Here is a 23,581-nt window from a genome sequence, read left to right on the forward strand (position 1 = left end):
CGCTTGTAAAGAGCTAGTGCTAGTACATAGTGTAGCATGCTACAGCTTGAATGCTTGGTTGAGTAGCGGAGAGACTCGCGACAGCGCTGTCTTGACGTACAGCTCGGTCTGAATGGAGAGGGGACTTTTTTGTTGTTGTTGTTTTGTAGTCCATGCGCCAGTTGGGCATGTTTCCCGTTGGACGAATGCTGTGGAGTTTGACCTGTGCGCTGAATCTCCTAATGGAACCAACCATTACCTCTCCCCCTCTGATCTGAGTCGCACGCTGCTCGCAAGTTGGTGAGGGAAGGCGGAAGCTGTTCTCTGAAGTCTTCATTGTCGTTGTAATTGGATCGAGATGAGCGGGTAAGCGCATGTTTTCTATGAGTTGCTCAAGAACCCTTTTTTGGTTTCTCCTCGGTTTTCTGGCCTTCCTGACGGTACCACTAAGTGGAGATCAGCACCGATCGCCTGGCCAGGTACGCCTACGAACACAATCGCACTGCATGCACTCAGCCGCAGAAGCAATGACGGTGGCGCGATAGCGGGGAGCTTGGTCCCATGGGGTGGCGATCGAGTGGGTTGTGCGATTGACATTTTTGTGCGGTGAATGCAAGGTTGGAGGTGGAAACAAAGCGATCGCGGTCGACGGGAAAGATTGGGCAGAATGCTGGTTGTAGACGGAGTTCGTTTTGTGCATGTTATCGAGATCAGTTGAACAGCCCGAGGAGGCAAGGCATCGCCTTGAAAAGCAGCGCAGTAGTGAAAGTCCACAGGTCAGAATCGTCACTCCTGATGGCTCGCGCTAATTGTTCCAACCAGGAAAACGCTGATTTCTCCAAAAAAATGCACGGGCGAGGTGTGAGTGTCACCTCTGCACTGCCTACCCGCGCCCGGTCTTTTGCAGACTTACTGATTGTGTGCTGTACATGTATTCGACTGTCCTGGAGTTGGCGATACTAGTAGATCTACTCCTCTCCGTGCGCAACGCAGTATGTAGCGACTTGTGCTTAGCGCCATGTGCCTCCTGCATCTGCACGCGACAGTTATCACGTTAGTTGTTGCAACATGCGCCAAACACAACACAGCAGCACAGTACTGGAACGGAAAGAAAGTTGACACAATCGGTCTGAATCAATTATGATGATGATGATGATGATGAGCAACGCTAGCACTTTGCTGGTGTCTTTCATATGCTCAAAATTAGCAAACATCAGTATGTCGCAAACATTAGGCAGTTCAATATAATACAGTAACTCAACTCGGTAGGTTTATGCTGATGCTGCTGCTGCTGCTGCTGCTGGTGATGCTGCTGCTGGTGGTGATGCTGCTGCTGGCGGTGGTGGTGGTGGTGGTGGTGGTGGTGGTGGTGGTGGTGGTGGTGGTTGTAGGCGTGGGTTCGAATCCCACTTCTGACACCATGTAATGTTCCTGAGTGAACATCAAGTTAGTTCCTGAAATCCGTAGATCAACTTCACTCCACAAGTCCCAGACAACAACTAAAGTTTATTTACATAGAACAAGGAAAGATAAAGATGCACAACCAGGACCCATATATGTACACAGTACGGGAATGCATAGGGATAACCGATCCCGGAACGGATCGGGTACAACAACGGAACCACAACAGTGGTGCTGCTGCTGCTGGTGCTGTTGTGGTGTATGTTCTATATGCAGGGTGTACGCCAAACCAGTAGTGTTCCTTGGCGATAGGTGCACCATCGCTCAGCAGCTGGGCGCCTCAAAGAGCCGACCGAGTTTCTTCAGTCGCCAATCGTCGGGCAGTGGTGGCCACAAGAAGTTACAGGACGAGAAGAAAGCAATCGGCACGGTGAATGTCTCGGTGTCGTTGAAGCAGCCGGTTGGCAAAGTGTCGAAAGTGTCGGTGCCGGTGTGGCTTGTCAATCCGAGTGATGACCTGGCCGCGGTGCGACATCTCTTGCTCTCACAGCCGTGCAGCGGATGCTTTGTGTGGCTAGATGCGCAGCTCTCCGAGGATGAGATGATCAGCAATGCCGTCAGGTAAGCAGCAGTTCTGCTTGTGAGGATGACATTTCAATTCTCCCTTCGATGTATAGTACAGCCAACTGCTGCACGGATGGCAAGCGCCGCGCACACAGTGACCGTACTCCACAGCATTCCCTTTCCTAATATTGCCCCGGGTTCTTGCTGCACTGGCATGGGTCACTCTCTCACTGCTGTACTGCCATGGATCACCCTCTCATTGCTGTACTGGCATGGGTCACTCTCTCACTGCTGTACTGGCATGGGTCACCCTCTCACTGCTGTACTGGCATGGGTCACTCTCTCACTGCTGTACTGGCATGGGTCTTAGTTTAGGGCCCGGTCACACTGTGGGAAATTTGAAGAAATCCGTGGTTTCCATGGATATTTGTACACCGCTGCCGTTGAATTGCTATTGTTGCTCACAGGTGGATACTGGAGTTGCGCCGCTGCTTGACGGCAGAGTGTGACACACGCCTGACAGTGTACCTGGCAGTGGTGTGGAAGTCGTCGGATGTGTCTGCCACGCAGGCCACACCAGACTGGCGACGAGTGGCAGCCGGCGTACGGGAGCGTCTGGAGGTCGACAGCGAGGGCTACAGGAAGTTCCTGCGCCTGTGCCTGGAGGTGATCCAGGTCGATGGCACCCAACTGGAACCGATCTTGTCGCGAATCCGCGAGATGGCCCACACTGACTTGAGCGTAGGTGGAGACATGATTTTCAGTTTCATTCTGATTGGTCGAATTGTATGATGTTGATCCTTGATAGGGTACATGCACATGTGAAGGCGAACGCCAGGACACATGCCACCATTTGCTTCATTTATGCATAGCGGCAGCCTCGGTAGTAGTAGTAGTAGTTTTTATTATTTTACTAGGGGAGTCCCAACAGGCTACTGCCTTTTTACTGGGAACCCTAGGTGAAGTTTAACCATATTAATGAACAGAGCAAGAGTGTGGGCCTGTCGACAGTCAGCTGGAAGAGAGTTCCACCTGCCTGCCGCCAGAAAAGAAATAGAGCGCATGCCATACTGCGTATAAACGAGTGGGAGAACTAAGGCTCTTTGTGCCTTGCCCCGGGTGCATGCCTGATGACCAGGTGCAGTTGCCCGAAGCTGGTACAAAGACTGAAGAAGAGGACTAGCAAGATGCTGGGCCAAGCAGCGGTACACAAAAACATAGAGCTTGAGGCTAATACGCTGTTCCAAAGAATAGAGGTGATATAAGCGAAGAACTAGTTCAGTGGGCGTGGTACGATCGAGTCCAAACACTCTCTTCATTGCTATGTGACTAACGGTCACAATCCTATTGTACAGAGTTGTGCTTAAACAATGTAGGTAAGCATTACTGGCATAGTCTAGAGTAGACTGAATAATAGACAAGTAGAATGTTCGCTTTGCATCATTTGTTAAATTTCTACGGCCATGCCGGAAAGCAGCAACTTTAGCAAAAACCGAGTTACACAATTTATGGACCTGTGGCTGGAAGGTGAGATGCTCATCTATCAATAAACCAAGGTATTTGGCAGTGCTCGTAGGGGTAATAGCCTTTCCTTTACAGGTCAAGGGCTGTGGCAACTGCGCTGCTGGCAGGCGTGACCGCGGTGGTTTGCCATGGTAGTGTGTAGTGCCGGGGTGTATGCAAGACCTATTGCAGTGCTCATCTGCGAAATTTAGCTGTGGATATGTGCCGTTTGTCACCATGTACCATCATGTGGCCCATCTAGTTCGGATGTTGTTTCCCGAATGATCTGGTAGTTTGAGGCACAGAAAATCCTAGTGTTGTGAAAGAAGGATCCACTAGCGGGATTTCGAACCCAGCACCCCTGTCTTTCCGGGACAGTGCCCTACTGATTAGGCTACCGGGGATCTCATACACTCATGGGTCCTTCTTGCTACTCTAGCTGCAACAACTTGTTTACAAAAGCACCCGTCTCAAGTTTTCCATTGGCAGGCACCTGTATGCCGCAGTTTTTGCTACTGCCGAGTGTGCTTGCGTCACAAGCCGGCTGGTGATGTGTTATCTTCTGGTGTCTCCCTACAGCTGCTGCACAGCTCTGGTATCCTGGAGAAGGTGCAGTGTATGAGTGCGAGAATCGAGGCCATACGCCGTCAATGCAGCCTCTTTATCGTGCCCCTGGAGGAGTTCCTGGAGCGTGCAAAGGAACTTCTGCGTTTGCAGAGCGATGAGCAGCTCAAGCAAGTGACCAGAGCTAATGGCCAGGTGAGTTACAGCCGTGCCAGCATTGCGGACAACGAGCCAGCTGAGCTGTATGCTGTGAACTAGCACCTTCAGTGCTGCTCGATGGAATCCGATTGTGTGAGGCAAGTTTGTGTCCTGAACCATTTCGCAGCCCAGTGTTCGCAGGTCTGGGGCTGCATAGCGCCCGGCGTGAAACTCTTTAAGTGACTCGATCGGATTTCATTGAGCAGCACTGTACTTGTACCGGTTTTGCTGCACCATGCATGGATTGTCACCATGCATGGATTGTCAGCATTTTCTTACCATGCGCTGGAATGCCAGTCAGTTTAACCGTGCAATGAGGATGAGAAGAAAATGTAATATTTATCGATGCTATTGTGCAGTGATTGGGAAAGTGCAAAGGGCTTATTCCATGCTGATTGAAAGTACATGAAACAGCTCGCCAACGCAAGCACTGCAGCACATTGAACTGGTGTCTAAATCACGTGTGTCTCGTTATGGTTTTCCCAATCAGGTGATACTGGTGGAGCGTGATGGTTGGCTGCCGCATGTCATCGTCAACGTTGGCACTGCAGTGGACATATTCAGCCGGCTGCTGACGGACGACGACCTCCGGCATAGGCACTCGCAGTTTGATTGCCTGGCGCTGGCGCACTTGGCCGCCGCCTTTGGCGAGCTGAACGGCGAGCAGCTGCAGCTGCTGCTGACGGTCGTGCAGGATCTGCAGCTGGTCTACCAGTGCGGCGTCAGCGTGGATGGCGGCGGTGGTGGGGGTGATGCGGCAGCGGCCGAACAGGACTGGTGTGTTCCGCTGCTTAACAGCGTGCGACGCGGCGGTGACAAGTGGCTGTCACGCTCTCGCCTCCGTGCCGCCGTCAACCTGCAGATACCGGCGCCGGAGCTCTTTGCACGAATCCAGGTGAGAATATCCATTGCCAATGATGCATGGAATGCATCATATTATGTTCTTTTGGTTTGAAGGAAAGATGCAAACGGGAAAAGTCTGAAGAAAACACCGACTGTCACCACCAGGACTCAAACCAGGGACCTCTGCTTGAGGCCAGCGATGCTCTAACCACTGAGCTATGAGTTGTGGTGTATTATTACGTTGGCCATCTTAAAAAAATAATAAACAGCCTCATATCAATTGCCGTGATCCTCCCTTTGGTTGTTGAAGCTGTATGCCTGCCTTCATTGTGTTGATACCGTCAAGGCCATGCCTCATAGAGAACATTATTGTACAGTAAAACCTGTAACTAACGACCACCCCTTGGTGCCAGAGAAAGCGGTATTTAGTGGCAGGTGGTGCTTAGTTAGAGGTTTGCACCGCACTACCATATATGGAATGTGAGCCCGTCCGTGCTTGGCGAAGTGGTCTATAGCAGCAGGCTGGTCGCTAGTCAAGGTGGTCTTTAGTTACAGGTTTTACTGTAGTAGCAGGCTGGTCGCTAGTCAAGGTGGTCTTTAGTTACAGGTTTTACTGTAGTAGCAGGCTGGTCGCTAGTCAAGGTGGTCTTTAGTTACAGGTTTTACTGTAGTAGCAGGCTGGTCGCTAGTCAAGGTGGTCTTTAGTTACAGGTTTTACTGTAGTAGCAGGCTGGTCGCTAGTCAAGGTGGTCTTTAGTTACAGGTTTTACTGTAGTAGCAGGCTGGTCGCTAGTCAAGGTGGTCTTTAGTTACAGGTTTTACTGTAGTAGCAGGCTGGTCGCTAGTCAAGGTGGTCTTTAGTTACAGGTTTTACTGTAGTAGCAGGCTGGTCGCTAGTCAAGGTGGTCTTTAGTTACAGGTTTTACTGTAGTAGTCATTTCTTATAATATGTCTAGTGGAGTCATGGTCAGTACGGTACTGCAGTGGACCTCTGGCCTCTAGTAGAGTACACACTGTCACTTGAATCAGTGATCAAGTGGTCATCTGTACGGTGTGCACAAGGTTTGTCGGCTGGCCAGATATGGATGTGCTACCCTCGGGAACAGCTGACACCACACTGTTCTTGCTGTAGGACAACTGATCCCGTTGCACTATTCGGAATGGGAATTTCTTGAAGAGCAGGTAGCTGCAAGTGGCTGTGCCTTTGGGAAATCCTTTTAAAAATATTAAATACAAATACAAAAGTGTGTGTGTGTGTGTATCGAGAGCGGATTACCGTCCTACCGCTCGTCTTTACTGTGTAGCTGGGTGTTGGATCATCCTTGCCCAGGGTTGTACTCTATATGTACGCGTACACTGTAGTTGCATACTGGACATTGATAGTAAGCGGCACTCAGGCATCATCAGTGTTAATACAGTCAGACCTCGCTTATCCGGTCCTCTTTTGTCCGGATCCCTCGCCATCTGGAAGAAAATCGTTGGTTACCGATTTGCAGCATAATTATGTCATGCATGCATACAGTATGTGTGTTCGATTATCCGGTTCCCTCGCCTATCCGGATATTTTGAGGAAAACGGATGTGTGCGGTTAAGCGAGGTCTGACTGTACAGTGGTGTGATTATGTTATGCATTGTGTGTTGGTAGGTTGCACTGGCGAGAGAGTTTGGCAAGAACAACGTGTCCCAATGGCAGAACAGCAGCAAGCTGACATCATCACCGCAGGTGCTGCTCTGCTGCTCGGCACGGCACGACGTCATCGCCTGGGACGTGGCGAGTTACGACGACGTCGCGCATTCCATGCACGACCGCATTGGCAAGCTGGTGCTCGGGGAGTGCAAGCGGCACATGCCGTTCGTGCGTTGCGTCACGGACGGTGCAGTGTCGGACGAGCACTTCCGCCACCTTATTCAACAGAGCGATGACGGGAACAGTAGGAGCACGCTGGAAATAATCGAGGATGACTTGATTCACCGCCATGTCGTGCCAGCAAGAAACGAGGAGGCGGTGGCAAATGAGCTAAATGTCAGTGCCTGTGGTGGGATTCAGAAGCACCTGCCGACAGAAGCAGGCGTTACTGCGTCGCCATCGGTACCATTACATGTGGTAAGTGCTCGAGTCTCGCGTCAGTGATATGTGCGCTATGGGAAATTCTCGTATGCTGTACCGGCCGTGACAGCCTTTGCTTCTTGACAACGCCATTTGACTAAATTGAATCGTGCACTATCCAGACCTAACCCTGTGCCAAATCCCGTTAGAAAACGGTGCTGGGACACAGAACGGACGTCATGTACTAAAAGGCCCACTGCACATTCAAACTTGGCCGGTTCACCATTATTACATCATTAAGGAGCCGCATCCTTTTGTGTGTAGTTGTACGCACGACATGGCCCGTAAAATTTCTCCACCCAATTCTCCGTCACTGAGCAGGCTCTGTTGCAAGAACAATGATTCATTGTTCTGAAATCAGATGAAAAAATAGATTTCTTTCGAAATAAGCGACGTGGAGACAGTAATTAATGATAGCAATGAAGAATATTAGTTCCGCGGTCATGCCACTCAACAAAGAAGTCTAAAAAGAGGTTTAACCGAAATCGATTTTCTTTCTCCTTTTAGACTTCTTTTGTGTGGCATGACCGCGGAACTAATATCGTTCTTTGGAAATCCTGTTTTTTCTTTTCTTTCTTTGATCTTGTGATAATGATATTCACCAGTGTCCCTCCTGCTTTCTGTTCACCTGTTCAGGTACCTATTCAGATCCATGACAGTGACTTTACCAGTCGTGGATATATACCACCATCATCAAGGCCTGTGTATCCCGTGACCATACTGGATTCACGGCCAACCGTGACTGCATCACCACCAGAAATGTATACGGTTTTGCCTCCTCCAACATCATCATATCCCACCCGTCCTTCTGCTGCTGCTGCTGCTGCTGCTGCTGCTGCTGCTGCTGCTGCTGCTGCTACCAGCAATGGCAGTGCAGTGTCGTCAGATGGTAGTGTGACTGATGAGGACAGCGGAGATGAGACCGCTGGAGAGCCACCACTCGACGACGATGTCCTGTTCTCGCCCGGCAGACTTCTCATAAAGCAGATGTCGTCCGCAGCCTGCCGGAGAATCGCCGACCTGTGCGACTTCCATGCGCGTCGAGGCTGGCAAGGGCTGCTGGAGGAAGCCAACTTTGATCAAGCTGTGGTATGTCAATTGGGGACACGGTGGGGTCACTTTTTAGGCTGTGTATATGCTGTACCGTCTGCATGATTGCATGCGTGTATGCTTGTAGGTGGGTGCCACCTGAGAAAAACAGTGCATGGCTATTCTGTGTGGCCACTACTGAGGTTATCACCTGACTTGCATTGCCCCGGGCGCATCTTCCCGACTCAGTGACCTCTCCGGTCACGGTAGCAGGTATTTGGTGATTGGTGAGTGGCGTGGTACATAGATTTGTGACAAGCTGTGTTTTGTCCACTGTTGTGCGCTCCCCCTGTACTTATGATCCGGGTGCATATTTGAGGGGGACATGTACACATTGCACCGTCAGCCTCGCGAGTATTGACCCTCGATCGTACCCTCATTAAAGATTCGAAGTATCATTCTTCGTGAGTTGTTGACAGTATGCAGTCAAATTAGGTCTGTAGATTGTTTCGTTATACACAAGTTGTTTTTATAACCGAGCCGGCTATAATTCACGAGGTTGACTGAAGTTCCTTTTACATAAACCTCGGCGTGAAAGGTTATATCCATTATAACCATTATTCCCCATGTTGTCTGATGAGTTCACTGTGTGCAAGATACACTCCGTGACAACGGCACAGCCTTCCATCCCGTCACTGCCAGGGGCCGCGGCCCAGAGATCTCTACAGGGGGGGGGGGGGTCCAGTTTAGTCAAAACTGAATGGCTGATACATGTACAAGTACATGCCGATATGGTTTCCAGTACAATGTAGTACATATGTGAAATTTAGGGGGTTCCCCGGAGCACTACCGCCCCCCCCCCCCACACACACACACCGTCGATCTGCCCCTGACTGTTCTTTTGTGTATTCTGATGTCTGGCATTTCTGTTTTTTTTTTTTTTTTTTTTTTTTTTTTGTCAATGCTAGGACCAGGAGATATCCACCTCCACGCAAAGCAGAACTCGGCTTATCTTGGAAAAGGCTGGGAGCATGGGCCTCTCCATAACACTGTTGTCCGGAGCCTTCAACAAGTTGAACAATGTTGAAGCCAGCAAAGCTGTTGATGCAGCGAAGGAAGGTAAGCGTCTGCTAAAAGAAGATTGATTGCTAGTGGCTGGTGCTTTCAACGTCTATGGTATCTGCTGCATATTTTCTGTTCTACGTGTGTGTGTGTGTGTGTGTGTGTGTGTGTGTGTTTTGTGTGTGTGTGGGGGGGGGGGGTGTATGTGTGTATGTCTGTGTGTGCATCATGGTATAATGTGTAACTATAAATTTCCTCTGTCTCTGCTGTATGTGTGTGTGTGTGTGTGTGTGTGTGTGTGTGTGTGTGTGTGTGCATATATATTATATATGTCTTGACTAGTTTGAGGGAAAGAGACATATGTGTGTGTGTGTGTGTGTGTATGTATTTCATTTTCATTTAGACTTTATTTGAAGGACTCTCCAAAAGTAAATGTATACTTATCGGGGGAGTTTTCTGGGTGGGTGTGTATGTGTGTGGATGTGGGTGTTTGTGTTTGCGTGTGTGTGTTCTGTCTTGTAGAAATCCTACAGGAGGTTCTGGCAGGCCCTCAGCCCTGTCCAAGATTAGCGAGTCCACCGCCGGCTTTTGCCACGCTGCCCATGATACACCCAAGAGAGCCCCCACCCGGCTATGTCCCACGCACGAGAGGTACAGCCACAGCCAGCCCAATGTCTACTTACCCCCTAGGGCTTTAGGATGCTACTACATGGCATCATCCACAAGGGGGTGGGGTGGGGGGGGGGGGCTAGGAGGTACAGCCCTAGCAATGTCAGGCGAAATAGCACGTCATCGTACATTTGAGATCAGCGGGAAGAAGATGACGACGTCCACTAATTTAGTATCTGTGCACACGAATCTGCTGTGTGTGTGACTCTGTGTGTCAGCTATGATATCATCTTCTGTGGTTCCATGCCTAGCATGTACGTCTGAACCATCCTGCAAAGTTTGAATGACGTAGGTTGAGCGATCGCTCCGCGAAATATACTTTTTGAAATTCTCTTCATAGTATATCTTCCACCATTGAAATTTCGAATTTCTTCAAAAAAAAGTGCTGAGAGGGGTGGCTTGCAACCTCGATATGGCTTGTTCCAGGTATGCTTTGGAGCCATCTTCTGTTGAAGTAGTGGCGGGGATCTGCCCTGCAACTGCTACAACAAAAAATGATTCGATCTGAGAAAGGGTGAGACCGCGAATCTCGGTTGAATATTGAGTATTTCAAGCCTTTTCACGACGAAGATGGAGTTCTTTTTGGAGATGGACGTCGCGGCAAAGGACATGGTGTCCGACGTCTGGCGTCTGGTGAAGCCAGGGATCATTTGTCCAGTCAGGTCGGCAGCCTAACCGTCGGTAAGCTTGTGTTTGGATCCCGTTCTGCTCGATGTGGTAGATCACAAACAATTTGATATCGCACAAATTGATCTCAGCATCGTGCGTACGGTATTTTATATTCAGAAAATCCCAAAGTGTCTCTGTATGGCCGTCCTATGCCACGAGAAACTCCAATCAGGCTCCTATGTCCTCTGCCTTCATGATTGAATGTCCACTTCGTTTGAACAACGAACACAACAATCGAGGACGGCTTTGCAATGAAAAATACAGCTATACTGGAACTGAAAAAAAGAAGAAAAAAAACGTGCTCAGGATGAGACTCGAGTACACGCATACTCTCCCAGCAGGTGAAACGCAAATTTTTGTGAAAAATGCGTGACGCCGACTGACCAGTAATTTCGCCTGACGTCCCAATGTGTACTTACTCCTAGGGCTTTTGTGATGCTACTACCGTAGTGTCTTGTATTAAAGCCGGTCTCATTTAGAACCCTGTTTTGAATGCAAGCCTGATTTTTCAAGATGCACTGTCGGCACAGAAGCCTGGTTTTAGTGTTGACATATATAGAAATGCCGGTCTTGTATAGAAGCCTGTCTCATCTAGAAGCCTGCAAAATTCCCCAAAAAAGTCACACAAGCCGCGGTTTTATACACGACTTTACGGTACATTGCAGCATCCATGGGGGGAGTAGGGAAGGGTAGGGTGCAGGGCTAGGAGGTACAGCCCTAGTTGATCCCAATGCGCACGTATCCCCTAGGGCTTTGGGATTCCACTATAATGGCAGGTTATTGGCAGCATCCAATCCAGGGAAAGGGGGGGGGGGGGGTGCAGGGCAAGGACTGGGTACAGCACACTGCATGTACCAGTATCTGGTCTGTAATAGCTGTATTGTAGCATACACTCTGTAACGTTAGCTCTCGCTCTCTTGTGATTGATGCTGATTGTCATCTAGTCTCCCACGCCCGGTGCGTACTTGACGCGTGTGATCGGATTTTATTGAGCACACTGTGTAGGAGATCCAGCTGTGTAGGAGATCCAGCTGTGTAGGAGATCCAGCCATTGCGTGAACAAGTTGCATTGTTCTCATGTAGCCTGTAGGTCAACACCAGCCTGCCTTCCGCTTTCCCCGGGCAGTCATCTGCAGCTTACAGATCATATCAAGTCTGATGCTTGGTCCGCGCATGCAAACTCAGTGTTGTAGTTTCTGTTTTTTTTGTTGTTGTCATATTTACTGTGCAGACGCAAAGGCGACATACGCCATCCCAGTTCCTGAAGGCGCAGACGTTGTGCCAATCAGCTATTATTGGGAGTCGGATGAGTTTGCAGCAGAAATCGCAAAGTGGTGTGAACAGTTGCGGGGCGAAGGTATCGACGTTCGCCTCGACCAGTTCGAGAAGGACGTCATTCGCCAGGACAGCCTGATCTTCTGGAAGGAGAACCTGTACAGCCAGGCGAAGTACGTTATTGTATTTGCATCGCCGGGCTATGCAACGCATGCCATGGACAGGCAATCGCGCCTGACGCAGGAGGAACTGGAGGGGCTGCCCAACTACCCGTGCGGCTGCGATGTCAAGACGGAGTATAGCTGCTTGCTATCGCCAGGATTTACCAACAACCGACTCCACCCCGTGCCGGTACTGCTTGCCAACATCATTCGCGCACCTCGGTCGCAATGCCTGCCAATACTGCTGCAGTCGCCAGGTCTGTACAAACTGCCCAGCAATGAGTTTGGACTGGTCTGCCGGCTGACTGGCCGGAATCCCAACCCGCGGCCGGTTGTGAGCCAACAGCGTCCCCAGTTCAGACCCCAGGGGATGCGTAACCCATACTCCCGGAGCCAACTGGCCAATGGCTTTCATGGGCAAGACGGTAAGTTCCTGTCATAAAAACTGATAATATATACGTATAGAACAATGTAAAGAAGATGTTGGTGCGACTTTGGTGATACTTAGGGAATTGTGTGTTGCTCCCTACGTGGGAGCCCGCGCTTTTCCTGTCAACTTGAATCTCACTTGACCGTCTCATACAGCAATGTACCTTCACACCTGCCTTAAGCAACCACTTGTCCAAGGGGTACATGAAGTATGGCTCTTAAGACAGGTGATCTCTTACCGGACAGGCTAAACTGTGGGATGAGATGTTGTCTAGTGACTGAAAGGACGGTCTCTCGTGACAGGTTAAACTGTGGGATGCGATCTTGTCAGTCTAGTGACTTAAAGGACAGTATCTCGTGACAGGTGGTTTCTTCAGACATATTGCCTCTTCAAGACTGGGGATCTCTTTTAAAGGCAAGTGATCACCCATTGTGGTGGTCGGTAGACATAGGTGCATTTTGCATTGAAATTGCTTTCTTTTGCGCTGGCCTTGTGGCGCGGGGAGTTCCGCCACTGAACTGAAATGCAGACGTACTGTAGGCAGAGGAGAGTGTTGATCATATTTTGCTGTAACTGCTTCATCTGCTGCAGGTCCACCGCCTCCGGTGAATGAGAACAATGCATTTCAGCGTCGGCCACGTCGCAGCGGATCTAACTTTGCAAGGCATGTTCAAGCCCGTAAGTGTTAAGTGTGGGCGTAAGTGTGGGCGGCCGGGATTACTGGAGTGTGTGCAGCGTGCCGTCTGCAGCACTTGCGCCATGGCGGGTTTAGTGTAGCGTGCAGTCTGCAGCACTTGCGCCATGGCGGGTTTAGTGTAGCGTGCAGTCTGCAGCACTTGCGCCATGGCGGGTTTAGTGTGGCGTACTTGCACCATGGCGGGTTTAGTGTGGCGTACTTGCGCCATGGCGGGTTTAGTGTGGCGTGCAGTCTGCAGCACTTGCGCCATGGCGGGTTTAGTGTGGCGTGCTTGCACTTGCGCCATGGCGGGTTTAGTGTAGCGTGCAGTTTGCAGCACTTGCACCATGGCGGGTTTAGTGTGGCGTACTTGCGGTGTGCTTGATCTTATTGTTATAACAGGGGCCTGACAAAAGCCGTGCTGTAGTAATTTCGAAGAAAGCCGACTATATCACAGTTACATGTAGCAGACCCCATGACATTCCTCCTGAAAGATTTGTGGAGTTAGGTCCCATGGACGCTTCCCTTGCAAAGCTCGCTGTCTCTCACAGTCAGAGCGGTCTGATATCAATGCCATACTGACCAACCAGAAAATCTCAATCCCTTGACAAGACGTGCAGAATCCCTGGATTTTTCTCAAAATCCCTGGATGGCACCAAAACACGTGAACAGAGCTTTTCCTGCCAGCAAACGTTCGACGGTGGCACAGGACTAGTCGACTTTGCATACAGCACAGTTCGACCCTGCAGTGCAGTTCGATCAGTCAGTGTACGCCTGTCGCCGAGGCTGTTGGTGCAGATCACGCAGGCTAGGCCAGGCTAGGCCAGGCTGGTCTTGAAAGTGCTGTGTTCAGTTCGAAGTGCGAGTGTGTACCATACATTTAAAAGCAAAAAAACAAAAACAGGACTACACTGTAGGAGGCAAGTCCTTGGAGTTTTTAGGAAAATCCTTGATCCGACAAAAAATCATTTAAATGTGACTTTTCCGGGAGTTTGCTTGAAATCTCTGGGATCCTGGGAAAACCGGGAGGGTTGGCCTGTATGTAATGCTTTTCAGCCGTTTTAAAAATGCTCTGTTGTTCATTAGACTTCATTGTGATATTAAGTATCCGGTGTAGTCGGTGTGTACATCTTTGGAGAATGGGAAGGGATGTGAGTGAAATATACAACATGTAATATCATAGTTCCTGCCCTAGCACAATTTGACATCATTCAGTTCAATAGCTACCATCCTCTCCAAACCTACTCACTCCAGTCCTCCCAGCCGGACATGCTCAATACCGTACACGTACTTGTTTTCGGTGTGCCGCTTCACGTTAACTAGGATCATGACGCTCTCAGTCGACTGAGTGAACAGCAGGCGCAGGGATGATTCGGAGGAACCCGCTGCCACGCTGCCGGGCTGAGCATGAGCACCGCCCGTCGGAATGAGGACGTACACACTGTGCGTCGCTCTCACCGTCCTACCTGCTGCTGTCTTGAATGCCTATATACGTATACATGTACATAGATGACTGAGCACTATTTCTGTTCCCAACCAGCGCCCTTGTGAGCAAGCAGTCGGGAAGGCCGCACAATGCTATCACAGCGGCTAGGCAGGGTGTCTGTGCACTATACAAATCTGCATTGTTCCCGGCAGCTGCTGCTCCATTGTCCGTGTTATGCTTGCACTTTTAAAACACTCTAAAAGTCTTTGCAGTTGACATACTGTAGTACATTCTACGGCTTTCCAACAGTACACATCTTAGCATCGTCAGCAGCAGCGTCATCCACTACTGCTGATGAATTTCATAGTTCGACGTTGATATTGAGAGGATGCATCCTTTCTCCTATTCCCCCATCCTGTCTGCACTGGCATCGGAGTTCTCTGCTAGCAGCAAGGCCGATAGATTTGAGTACTTTCGAAAGGCAATCCCCGGGTAACCGGTTGCTATGGCCATGGGTTGACGTGAATACAACGTGTGGCCGCATGTGCAATCTGTACTTGTATGTCTGTCAGTACATGCTATAGCCACTTTACGAATGGTGTTGCCCTCAGCCTCGCCCTATTCATAGCATTGTAACACATACTAACAATTCTCTGGGTCACTGTCAGTTCACAGATTCTTTGTAAATCACAAACTGATGCATGATGCACTGTCTTTCATGTACCATCAGTTTATACGGAAGTATTTCATATTCGTGAATTTTCTAAAATATGGTTCCAGTTATTCCGCTTTCCAGTAATTCTAAACATTGTGTGTCTTGATAATGCACGCTTGTTTTCTTGCCAGGCATGGTGTCTGTGCGCAGCGCTCAGGCCATGAATGGTGTCTGCATATGTGTGTGTGTGTGTGTGTGTGTGTGTGTGTGTGTGTGTGTGTGTGTGTGTGTGTGTGTGTGTGTGTGCATGTGTGTGTGTGTGTGCGCGCGCACACGCGAGTGCGCATGTGCGGGCATGAGTGTGGGCATTGTAATTGGGAAAGGGCTTTGCATGTGTGCGAGGCTGCATACATGACGTATACTGGACTTGGACTGTCACACTGACAATGCCAGACATTTTGAATCCTTCCCTCGTCGATCTGCGTACAGTTGGAGTTGCTGCCATCATTGCATCAAGTTCAGGCATGATGTCCTGAAAAGGCACGAGCACAAGGCTAGGACTGATAGCCAGTCACATACTCAATCTCCGGACAGCTGATCTTGTTGTTAACCAGTCCTATTATAAATTTATAAGGCCAAAACAAATAATGACCTTGTTTCCGGTCGGCCGACCGGGCCACTTTTTCCCAAATTCTGAAACTTTTTTTTGGGCCGAAATGTATACAAACGGTGGCAATGGTGCACTTAACGAGTCATAACTCAGTCAAATCTCAACCGAATTCCACAATCGAAACACCTACAAGGTAGCAGAGATTCTCCGCTGTCGGCTCGAAAACCTCCGGGGTTCATACGAGCTATAATAACGGAGTTAGAAGGACTCGAACTGTTTGCTTGATTTCTCAGGATGTACGAAAACAGGAATACACCACATGCTGTACAAGAACAGTGAGTCAGTCAACTTTGACATTGATCCTTGCCATGATATATGTACAATGTACATGTGTAGGTGCTCTTGTCCATCAATACCACAACGATTGAGGAACCAAAAAAAAGTATCCAAAAAAAGTTTCATTCCGGCCGACCGAGTCTCCTTTTTGAGGGGTTGCCGACCGGAAACAAGCCTATTTTTTGTTTTGGCCTAATAATCCTATTGACACTGTTTTTAGTAAGCAAAGCAGCAGTGCAAGCCCGGCCGGCATGAGTTGCAGCATCCAGGGACGCACAATGTGCACATACAGCAGTACTCAAAATGATGTGTATTTCAATACTGTGCAAGAAAAGGAATTTTAAAAGTCGTATGTGATTTGTTATCTTTTCAAATGATTACACGATTCCAATTGCAGCCTTGGCCTGCTCCCCGAGTCTATGCAGCGATGCCATACGCAGACATGTGTCAACTGGCTTCCTCCCTATTACGGAAACTGGAATGGGTACTCCACTGTAGTATCCCGTGAGCAAACCCACATTGTTTCATATTCCACTTGCCCCTATCATATCTATAGAGAGCATCCATATCAACATGACTACTACTACTGTACATACAGTACAGTGTATAATACATACCGGTACTTACATAGAATGTGGAGAGGTAGCAAAGCGCCAGAAAGAGGTTACACATTACCCAGATGCAAGCAAACCGTGTGTATAAGCTCAAGTGCAGTCAGGACCTCTACCGTCACTAGAGATCTGGGCTGGCGGGTGGAGAAAGCAACTCAAAATCGTTATGCTATGCTCGCATGATAGCTATACGTACAGCTAGGAGAGGTGGTGTGGGCCTTTCCAGGTAAAACACGATCAGCTAAGTGTCTCCAGTGTTCGCTAGCCGGACCTATTCCTCGATGGGCGCCAGCGGCGGTGGGAGTGTTGAGGGATGCCTGAACACCGGTAGGCCGGGCTCGCTGTCCTGGTGCTCTTGAACCCGCTCGGCCACCGGTATCGGGTGGTGTACGGTGTGGAAGAAGTCCCTGCTCGGCTCGAACAGTTTGCTAGCGAAGAAGCTCCAGTAGGAGGCGCGCAGCATGGTGTTCACGACCATCATGATGAAGTGGACCATGTTGGCGACGCGCTCCACCTTCATGGCGTGCGTGATGGCCGGCTGCTGGTGGATAATGCTCTTGGTGTACCCGGGCACCACCTTGAATGTCAGATGGTAGGTGAAGTTGAGCGAGATCAGACTGTTACTGACCGACAAGTAGGTCATCACCAGGTAGTATACGCAGCGCGTCAAGTGTGGTGCAGTGGGGCTCGGCCGCGCGTAGTTGCACATGCACATGACGACGAAGAGGAGCAGCTTCTCGACGAGGCCGGCCGTGTAGAACCAGCGCTGCGCAAAGACGTTCTCGACGTACACGTTCAACGGCGAGCTGGTCTCCTTGGGCTGGAGGCGGAAGTACGCCGTGTAGACGTTGAACGAAGCACCACAGGCGACCAAGAACAGCTGTACAGACACAGACACAGACACAGACACAGACACAGACACAGAGCAGGTCAAGCATAGTACTGTCGTGGACATGGAAATCCGGTCGCTCGTCTAGCGGCCCCAGGGCGCTGGCCATGCAGCCGTGGGTAAGCATACACACATGCATAATATGCGCTGCAACGCGCTGGTCGGCGCATCGGATCGACATGACTGTGCACTGTTGTGTACGGGCTGAGGACGCCGGCCCCCGTCAATCGACTGGATTTCCATGTCCACGACAGTACATGCAATAGCAATCTCATGAACGAAGTCCGTGACATGCCTTGAAGGGAACCAACCTTGGAAGCATTATAACATGACATGAGGTACCTTCACCATCACACGGGCATCTACTACTTGTTGCAGTACATACAAGTATACAGTCCAGGACAATGTGACCATGTGGTGTTTCCTAATACATACCCAAGTGCCGTATTGCACCAGTTGTAAGTCCACCAGGTTATAAATCAACAATTCCACTTAGTTCGGCAACCTGAGGTTCACTTGCAACCGACAAAATACTGAATATTGTGTTCGTCTTTTGGACGCATCATCCACGAGGCCAGTGTGTTGAAGAGCTACTCAATTGAATGATAGTGGAGACAGAGACAGCCAGACCACCTAGCAAGTAATGCCATCCTATCGCCTGCACTCTCCGGCCGACCTTTTCCAACCAAACACACTTCCATCCCCTTCCGGGCTGACCTCTCGGGACCGGCGGAAGCAGTTTTTGATTGGTCCAGGCATACCAGAGTCGGTCACACAGTTTGTGTATGATATGGCAGGTAGAGATGACCCCCTCAGCAGTTATAACTTATGATATGGCAGGTAGAGATGACCCCCTCAGCAGTTATGATATGGCGGGTACAGATGACCCCTTCAGCAGTTAACACCCGTTGGTGGCCGAAGAGTTGGTCCAGCCATGGCCAGACCGGCCAGACCGGTTTCGCCGTCCCTGCCCGGTCTTCGCCCACACCAGCAACACGGCACACCGTTGTAGTAGATAATGGCAGCGATCCCCGGTCCATGTTCTGTTTCCATTATACAGTGGAATCTTGCACTCAGTCCGTGTGTGTGTGTGCTAGCACTTTTAAGTTACGTCAGAGCGTGTGATTGCGCTATTTCATTTTCACTGCCCAGCGGCGGATCCAGCGATCTCTACAGGGGGGTTCCAGTATAATCAAAACTGAATAGCTGACACATGTACATGGACATGCATATGGTTGCCAGTAGTACATTTAAAACATTTGGAGGGTTCCGCGGAGCCCCTGGAACCCCTCCTGGATCCGCCCCTGCTACCTCTCTGTATGAAAGAGCAAGGCTTGCCAACCTGGCCATTCAGCACTCTCACAACCTTCACGAATGAGACTTGCATGATTGGAACAGCAGAATCGAGGAATAACCATCGATGCCATTATCTGCTACAACTCATGGCCGTGTTGCTGGTTTGATGAATGAGACCGGCCGGAGAACGCATACATGTGTGTGGTGGTGAGTTTCGACTAACCAATGGACAGGCCGGAAGCTGCTGCTTATCTTCCTGCTACCTAGCACGTGACGCAAAATGCCCAGAGAGCTCTATGTACAGTGCATACAATGTGTACAGTGTGTGCAATGGGTACAGTATGTACATTGTGTACAGCCTGGGTCTAAGGCCTATTGTTTGTAACAGCATTGAGTGCAACTTCATACCTGTGTCCAGAACTTGCGTGTGAGGTGGACATTGCGCCAGATTATTTTGAGGGGCAGTATGTCGAGGTGGCTGGCCGTCTTGCTGGGATCACTGTGGTACTTGGCAAGTACTAGAAGGATGACCACCAGCACAGCACTGTCAAAAGCCGACCTTTTCACATTCACATGCACACATACACACACAAACACACACACACATACACGCATGCACGCATGCATACACACACGGACACACATACACACACACACACGGACACACACACACACACAACTCCACACGTGCACACACACATACATGCACAGACATACAGGCAGACAGATAGGCAGACAGACAGACAGACAGACAGACAGACACACACACACACACACACACACACACACACACACATACACAAACATGCACGGGCATACACAGACATACCCCAACACATGCAATATGACGTGCATGTTCTATGGGATCTCAATGGATAATAACCTTTCAGGATAACTGCGCACTTGGTTGTGTATTCTCTGTGGCAAACAAATGCCTGCTTGATACTACTAGTGTAGCTCACATGTTGAGCAATATGGCAAGAAAGCAATATGGCTAGAAGGGTAAGTTGTAAAGATGTATGTTATGGCCCGGTAGGCTGACCTTTATTCCGCTTCCGCAAGCAGCTCTTCCTCAGTACCCCCCCCCCCCCTCTCTCTCTCTCTCTCTCTCTCTCTCTCTCTCTCTCTCTCTCTCTTTCTCTCTCTTTCTCTCTCACTCTTTCTCTCTCTCCCTTAGTAATGCATCATCGAAGGACGTTTCTGCATAAGCCTCAACAGCCCCACTCATCCATGCACTTGATGTTACTTAAAAGTTACCTAGCGTGGGGTGCCAAAACCCCTGAACATTAGCTGCAATCATTCATCAATCCATGGCCTAAAACTGGTCTGAGGACTGAGAAGCACATGTTCATGTACATATTATACTATCCACTGGACCCTTCCCCAGACCAGACATATACTAGTATATTGTACAACAATTGTCTGTATCCCGAAGGCAGAAAACTAACTCAGCGCATCAAATACCCAGTCGTTCCCACTTACAAACTGAAGTAGATTGCCGTCTGTAGATACGGACGTGGAATCAGTGTCACATTCGTGTGCTTATAGCAGTAGGTGATGGGAATGCGGTGCTCGAACAGGCAGTAGAACGAATATGTGTGCGTCATCAGCATTGATGCAGTCGTGCCCAGCAGCAAACAGGCCAGCAACATCAAGAGAAGCGTACTGCGCGGTGAACCCAGACACGGCCGTTTCTGCTGTTCGTCACTATGTTCAAGTGTATATTCCGTCTCTACAAGGAAGAAACAAGCAAATATGGTACTTTGCAGATGTGTCTGGTTGTGGGCCACAACACGACTACACTCATGCTGGATCACGGTGAGGGCGACATTGATTAGACGTGTCACCATGGTAACCTGGAGCCTTACCAGTGGAATCCCATGTGTTGGATTGGTCTGTAGACTCTGTGTGCAGTGTGGGCACCCTGGACGCTCTGTGCTGGCGAGCTGGCCATCGGGGCTCAAGGTGGCTCGGTGGCCACCGGGACGACTGAGCGTTCATCGTTTTGAGCCACTTCAAACTTGCTTGGCTGGAGAATCACATGTGCTGTATCTGCATCAAGTCCTGAAGCCGTGAAGGAGAACAGGAACACAAAGCATTTACGTGTAACATTCCGGTTAACGCAACCTCTGATCAATGCTTCGTGTGTTCATGGCGTGTGTGTGTGTGTGTGTGTGTGTGTGTGTGTGTGTGTGTGTGCGTGTACGCGTGTGTGTGTATTCGTGTGTGCATGTGGTTGTGTGTGTGTGTCTGTTCGTCGGAGTCTGTGTGCATGAGTTAACTTGTGCGTGTGCGTGGCGTGTGTTCTTCCACGTGTACATGTACTGAGATAGAGGAGTACAGTGGGCCCTCAGAATTCCGACCACCTTTCGGACCAAGCAAAGGGGTCTCATCTCCGAGGTGGTCTAACTTGTGAAATGACCATCCTGTATGCGCACTTTAGTATGGAGGAACATTCAGGACTGAGCAAAAGTGGTCGGATTGGTGAGGTGGTCGGATTGGTGAGGTGGTCGGATTGGTGAGGTGGTCGGATTGGTGAAGTGGTCGGATTGGTGAGGTGGTCGGATTGGTGAGGTGGTCGGATTGGTGAGGTGGTCGGATTGGTGAGGTGGTCGGATTGGTGAGGTGGTGGGAAAGCGAGGTTTCACTGTTCTGTATATGCCAGCATGGGAGCGGTTTTCCCAGCCGTGCTGCAACCCACAGTCAACTGGGAACTTGTGGCCAGGCACAAGGGGTACATGGATGCAGCTAATGGGGTTTCTCAGCACTTGTGCAAGTGGTTGTGATACTTATCCACTCACCCCCACCGTTAGGCGCTGCATCTGCCACTAGGGTTTACCGTGTGTTAGCGGCCGTCGTGAGTTCCCTTCGGGAACGGACGCGATAATTTACTTTTATATGCCAGCACTGTATATACATGTACAGTGTATTGGTAACCATAGTAACATATGCTGTGGTTGGCTTTCACCCTTGTCTCAGTTTTACTGGCCGTCATCATGTGCCATAAGATAATGATATTTATATCATTATCTCATGGCGCTACCCATGTTTTTGTATTGTACTTTATATTATTCCCGTAGCTATGCAGAAGACGTTACTTCAGTAACGTCTGGCGCTAGCCAGGGTCCACACAGCTTTAATTTGGTATTTGTTTGTTTGTGTGTTTGTTTGTTTGTTTGTGTCACGCCTGGCGCTATCCCGTATCTGACGGCAAAAAATCATAGGGATGTTATAAATTTTTCAATTCTCCTATTTTTTCAGGCATATCCTGGGATTCGAACCCGCACTATCGCCCTACATGCATTCCCCCATACACTTCGCATTCATACCCATTCTTCCAAGTTGCTTCACGTTATGATCTTGCGTTTGAAAGCCCTATCTGAATATTGCGGGCAGTTGTATGTGGCTAGCTGTGCTTGATGGTACGGTACGGGAGACGGTGTCGTATTACCCTCGATCGTACCTGTCCCGTACCTATCCCTACCGTACCGTACATTCAAAGACGGCTGGCCACAATGCATATTCAAATAGGGCTTTCAAATGCAAGATCATAATGTGAAGCAACTTGGAAGAATTAGTATGTATGCGAAGTGTATCGGGGGATGCATGCAGGGCACGATAGTGCGGGTTCGAATCCCAGGTTATGTCTTAAAAAAAGGAATTTTTTAAAGACCGGGGATGCATACAGGGCGCGATAGTGCGGGTTCGAATCCCAGGTTATGTCTTAAAAAAAGGAATTTTTTAAAGAATTTATAACATCCCTATGCTTTTTTTTGTCTAGGTCATCAAGGAAAAAAAGCATAGGGTAGGGCCCTGAGCTTCCAAGCTCTCTCGTTTTATAAGTACAGTATAAAAACATGGGTAGCGCCGGGCGTGACGCAGCCCTAGCACTACACACACTGTTCTGTGCACTCGAACCAGGTGGCGCTACTTTGTTCGCAAGGTTGGATTTCTCTGGCCAGAACTGCACTACTTGCAGTGCCAATATGATTGCAATCTACACTGACTTGTCCTACCCCGCACTGTCCTGTCTTTTCTTGTCCTGCGCGACTGCATGTGCTTAACCCTTTGAGCAGGGAATCCATCAGCACCTACCTAGCACTTGCACCACCTATCCTTCGGCTCCAGACACTCATTCAGAGGTTGCCAGAATGGGTGCTAGAACGTCCTCCTTTGCCGCAGTATCGCCGCGCCGGCCAAGATAAGTAGTTAGTGACTCCTTCTTGGCGCTGTGCTTGCTACTAGTAGGCCTACTGCAGTGCATGCGACATGTCACAGGCCACACAGGGTATCCAGCTTCAATCACAGCAAGTCTAACAGTTAGACCAGCACTCTCACACTCTCTGTCTCAGTGGTAGAGTCCACCTCGCACCGAGCAAACAGAAGAATAAACGAACACGTGCGTGCGCCTACGCCTACGGCTTTCCTGCGGGCGCTGGTCCCAACGAGAGAGCCTTCGGACGATCCTGCCGCTCTTCTGCGGCTATCAGACAACTGTTACTTTTAGTGCCTGGCCAGACAAATTCTTCAATATCAAACTGTGACAGCACATAGCCTTCTACTCATACAACTCACTAGTGAGACTACGACCAGTTTACTTTACGCTTCTGGTATGAATACGATGGAAA

At 49.6% G+C, this 23,581-nt stretch overlaps 2 protein-coding genes across 2 annotated transcripts; one reads left to right on the top strand and one right to left on the bottom strand.

Annotated features, from left to right (window-relative positions):
• Window positions 1-83: 83 nt before the first annotated feature.
• On the top strand, window positions 84-15,380 carry LOC135817881 (uncharacterized). The gene is made up of 12 exons (XM_065331167.1): window positions 84-345; window positions 1,657-2,001; window positions 2,412-2,685; window positions 4,027-4,206; window positions 4,700-5,104; window positions 6,698-7,156; window positions 7,796-8,248; window positions 9,157-9,307; window positions 9,773-9,901; window positions 11,820-12,449; window positions 13,046-13,132; window positions 14,454-15,380. Exons 1-12 carry the CDS (start codon window positions 338-340, stop codon window positions 14,459-14,461), a joined length of 3,129 nt encoding a protein of 1,042 aa, XP_065187239.1. The 5' UTR covers window positions 84-337; the 3' UTR covers window positions 14,462-15,380.
• A 467-nt stretch (window positions 15,381-15,847) lies between these two features.
• On the bottom strand, window positions 15,848-23,581 carry LOC135817888 (uncharacterized). The gene is made up of 5 exons (XM_065331175.1): window positions 23,049-23,581; window positions 20,822-21,017; window positions 20,436-20,685; window positions 19,362-19,512; window positions 15,848-17,648 (listed from the first exon to the last, which is right to left on the bottom strand). The coding sequence occupies exons 2-5, from the start codon at window positions 20,952-20,954 to the stop codon at window positions 17,040-17,042; spliced, it is 1,143 nt and encodes a 380-aa protein (XP_065187247.1). The 5' UTR covers window positions 20,955-21,017; window positions 23,049-23,581; the 3' UTR covers window positions 15,848-17,039.

The sequence above is a fragment of the Sycon ciliatum genome, chromosome 5, assembly GCF_964019385.1.
Source record: "Sycon ciliatum chromosome 5, ocSycCili1.1, whole genome shotgun sequence".
Lineage (NCBI taxonomy): Eukaryota > Metazoa > Porifera > Calcarea > Leucosolenida > Sycettidae > Sycon > Sycon ciliatum.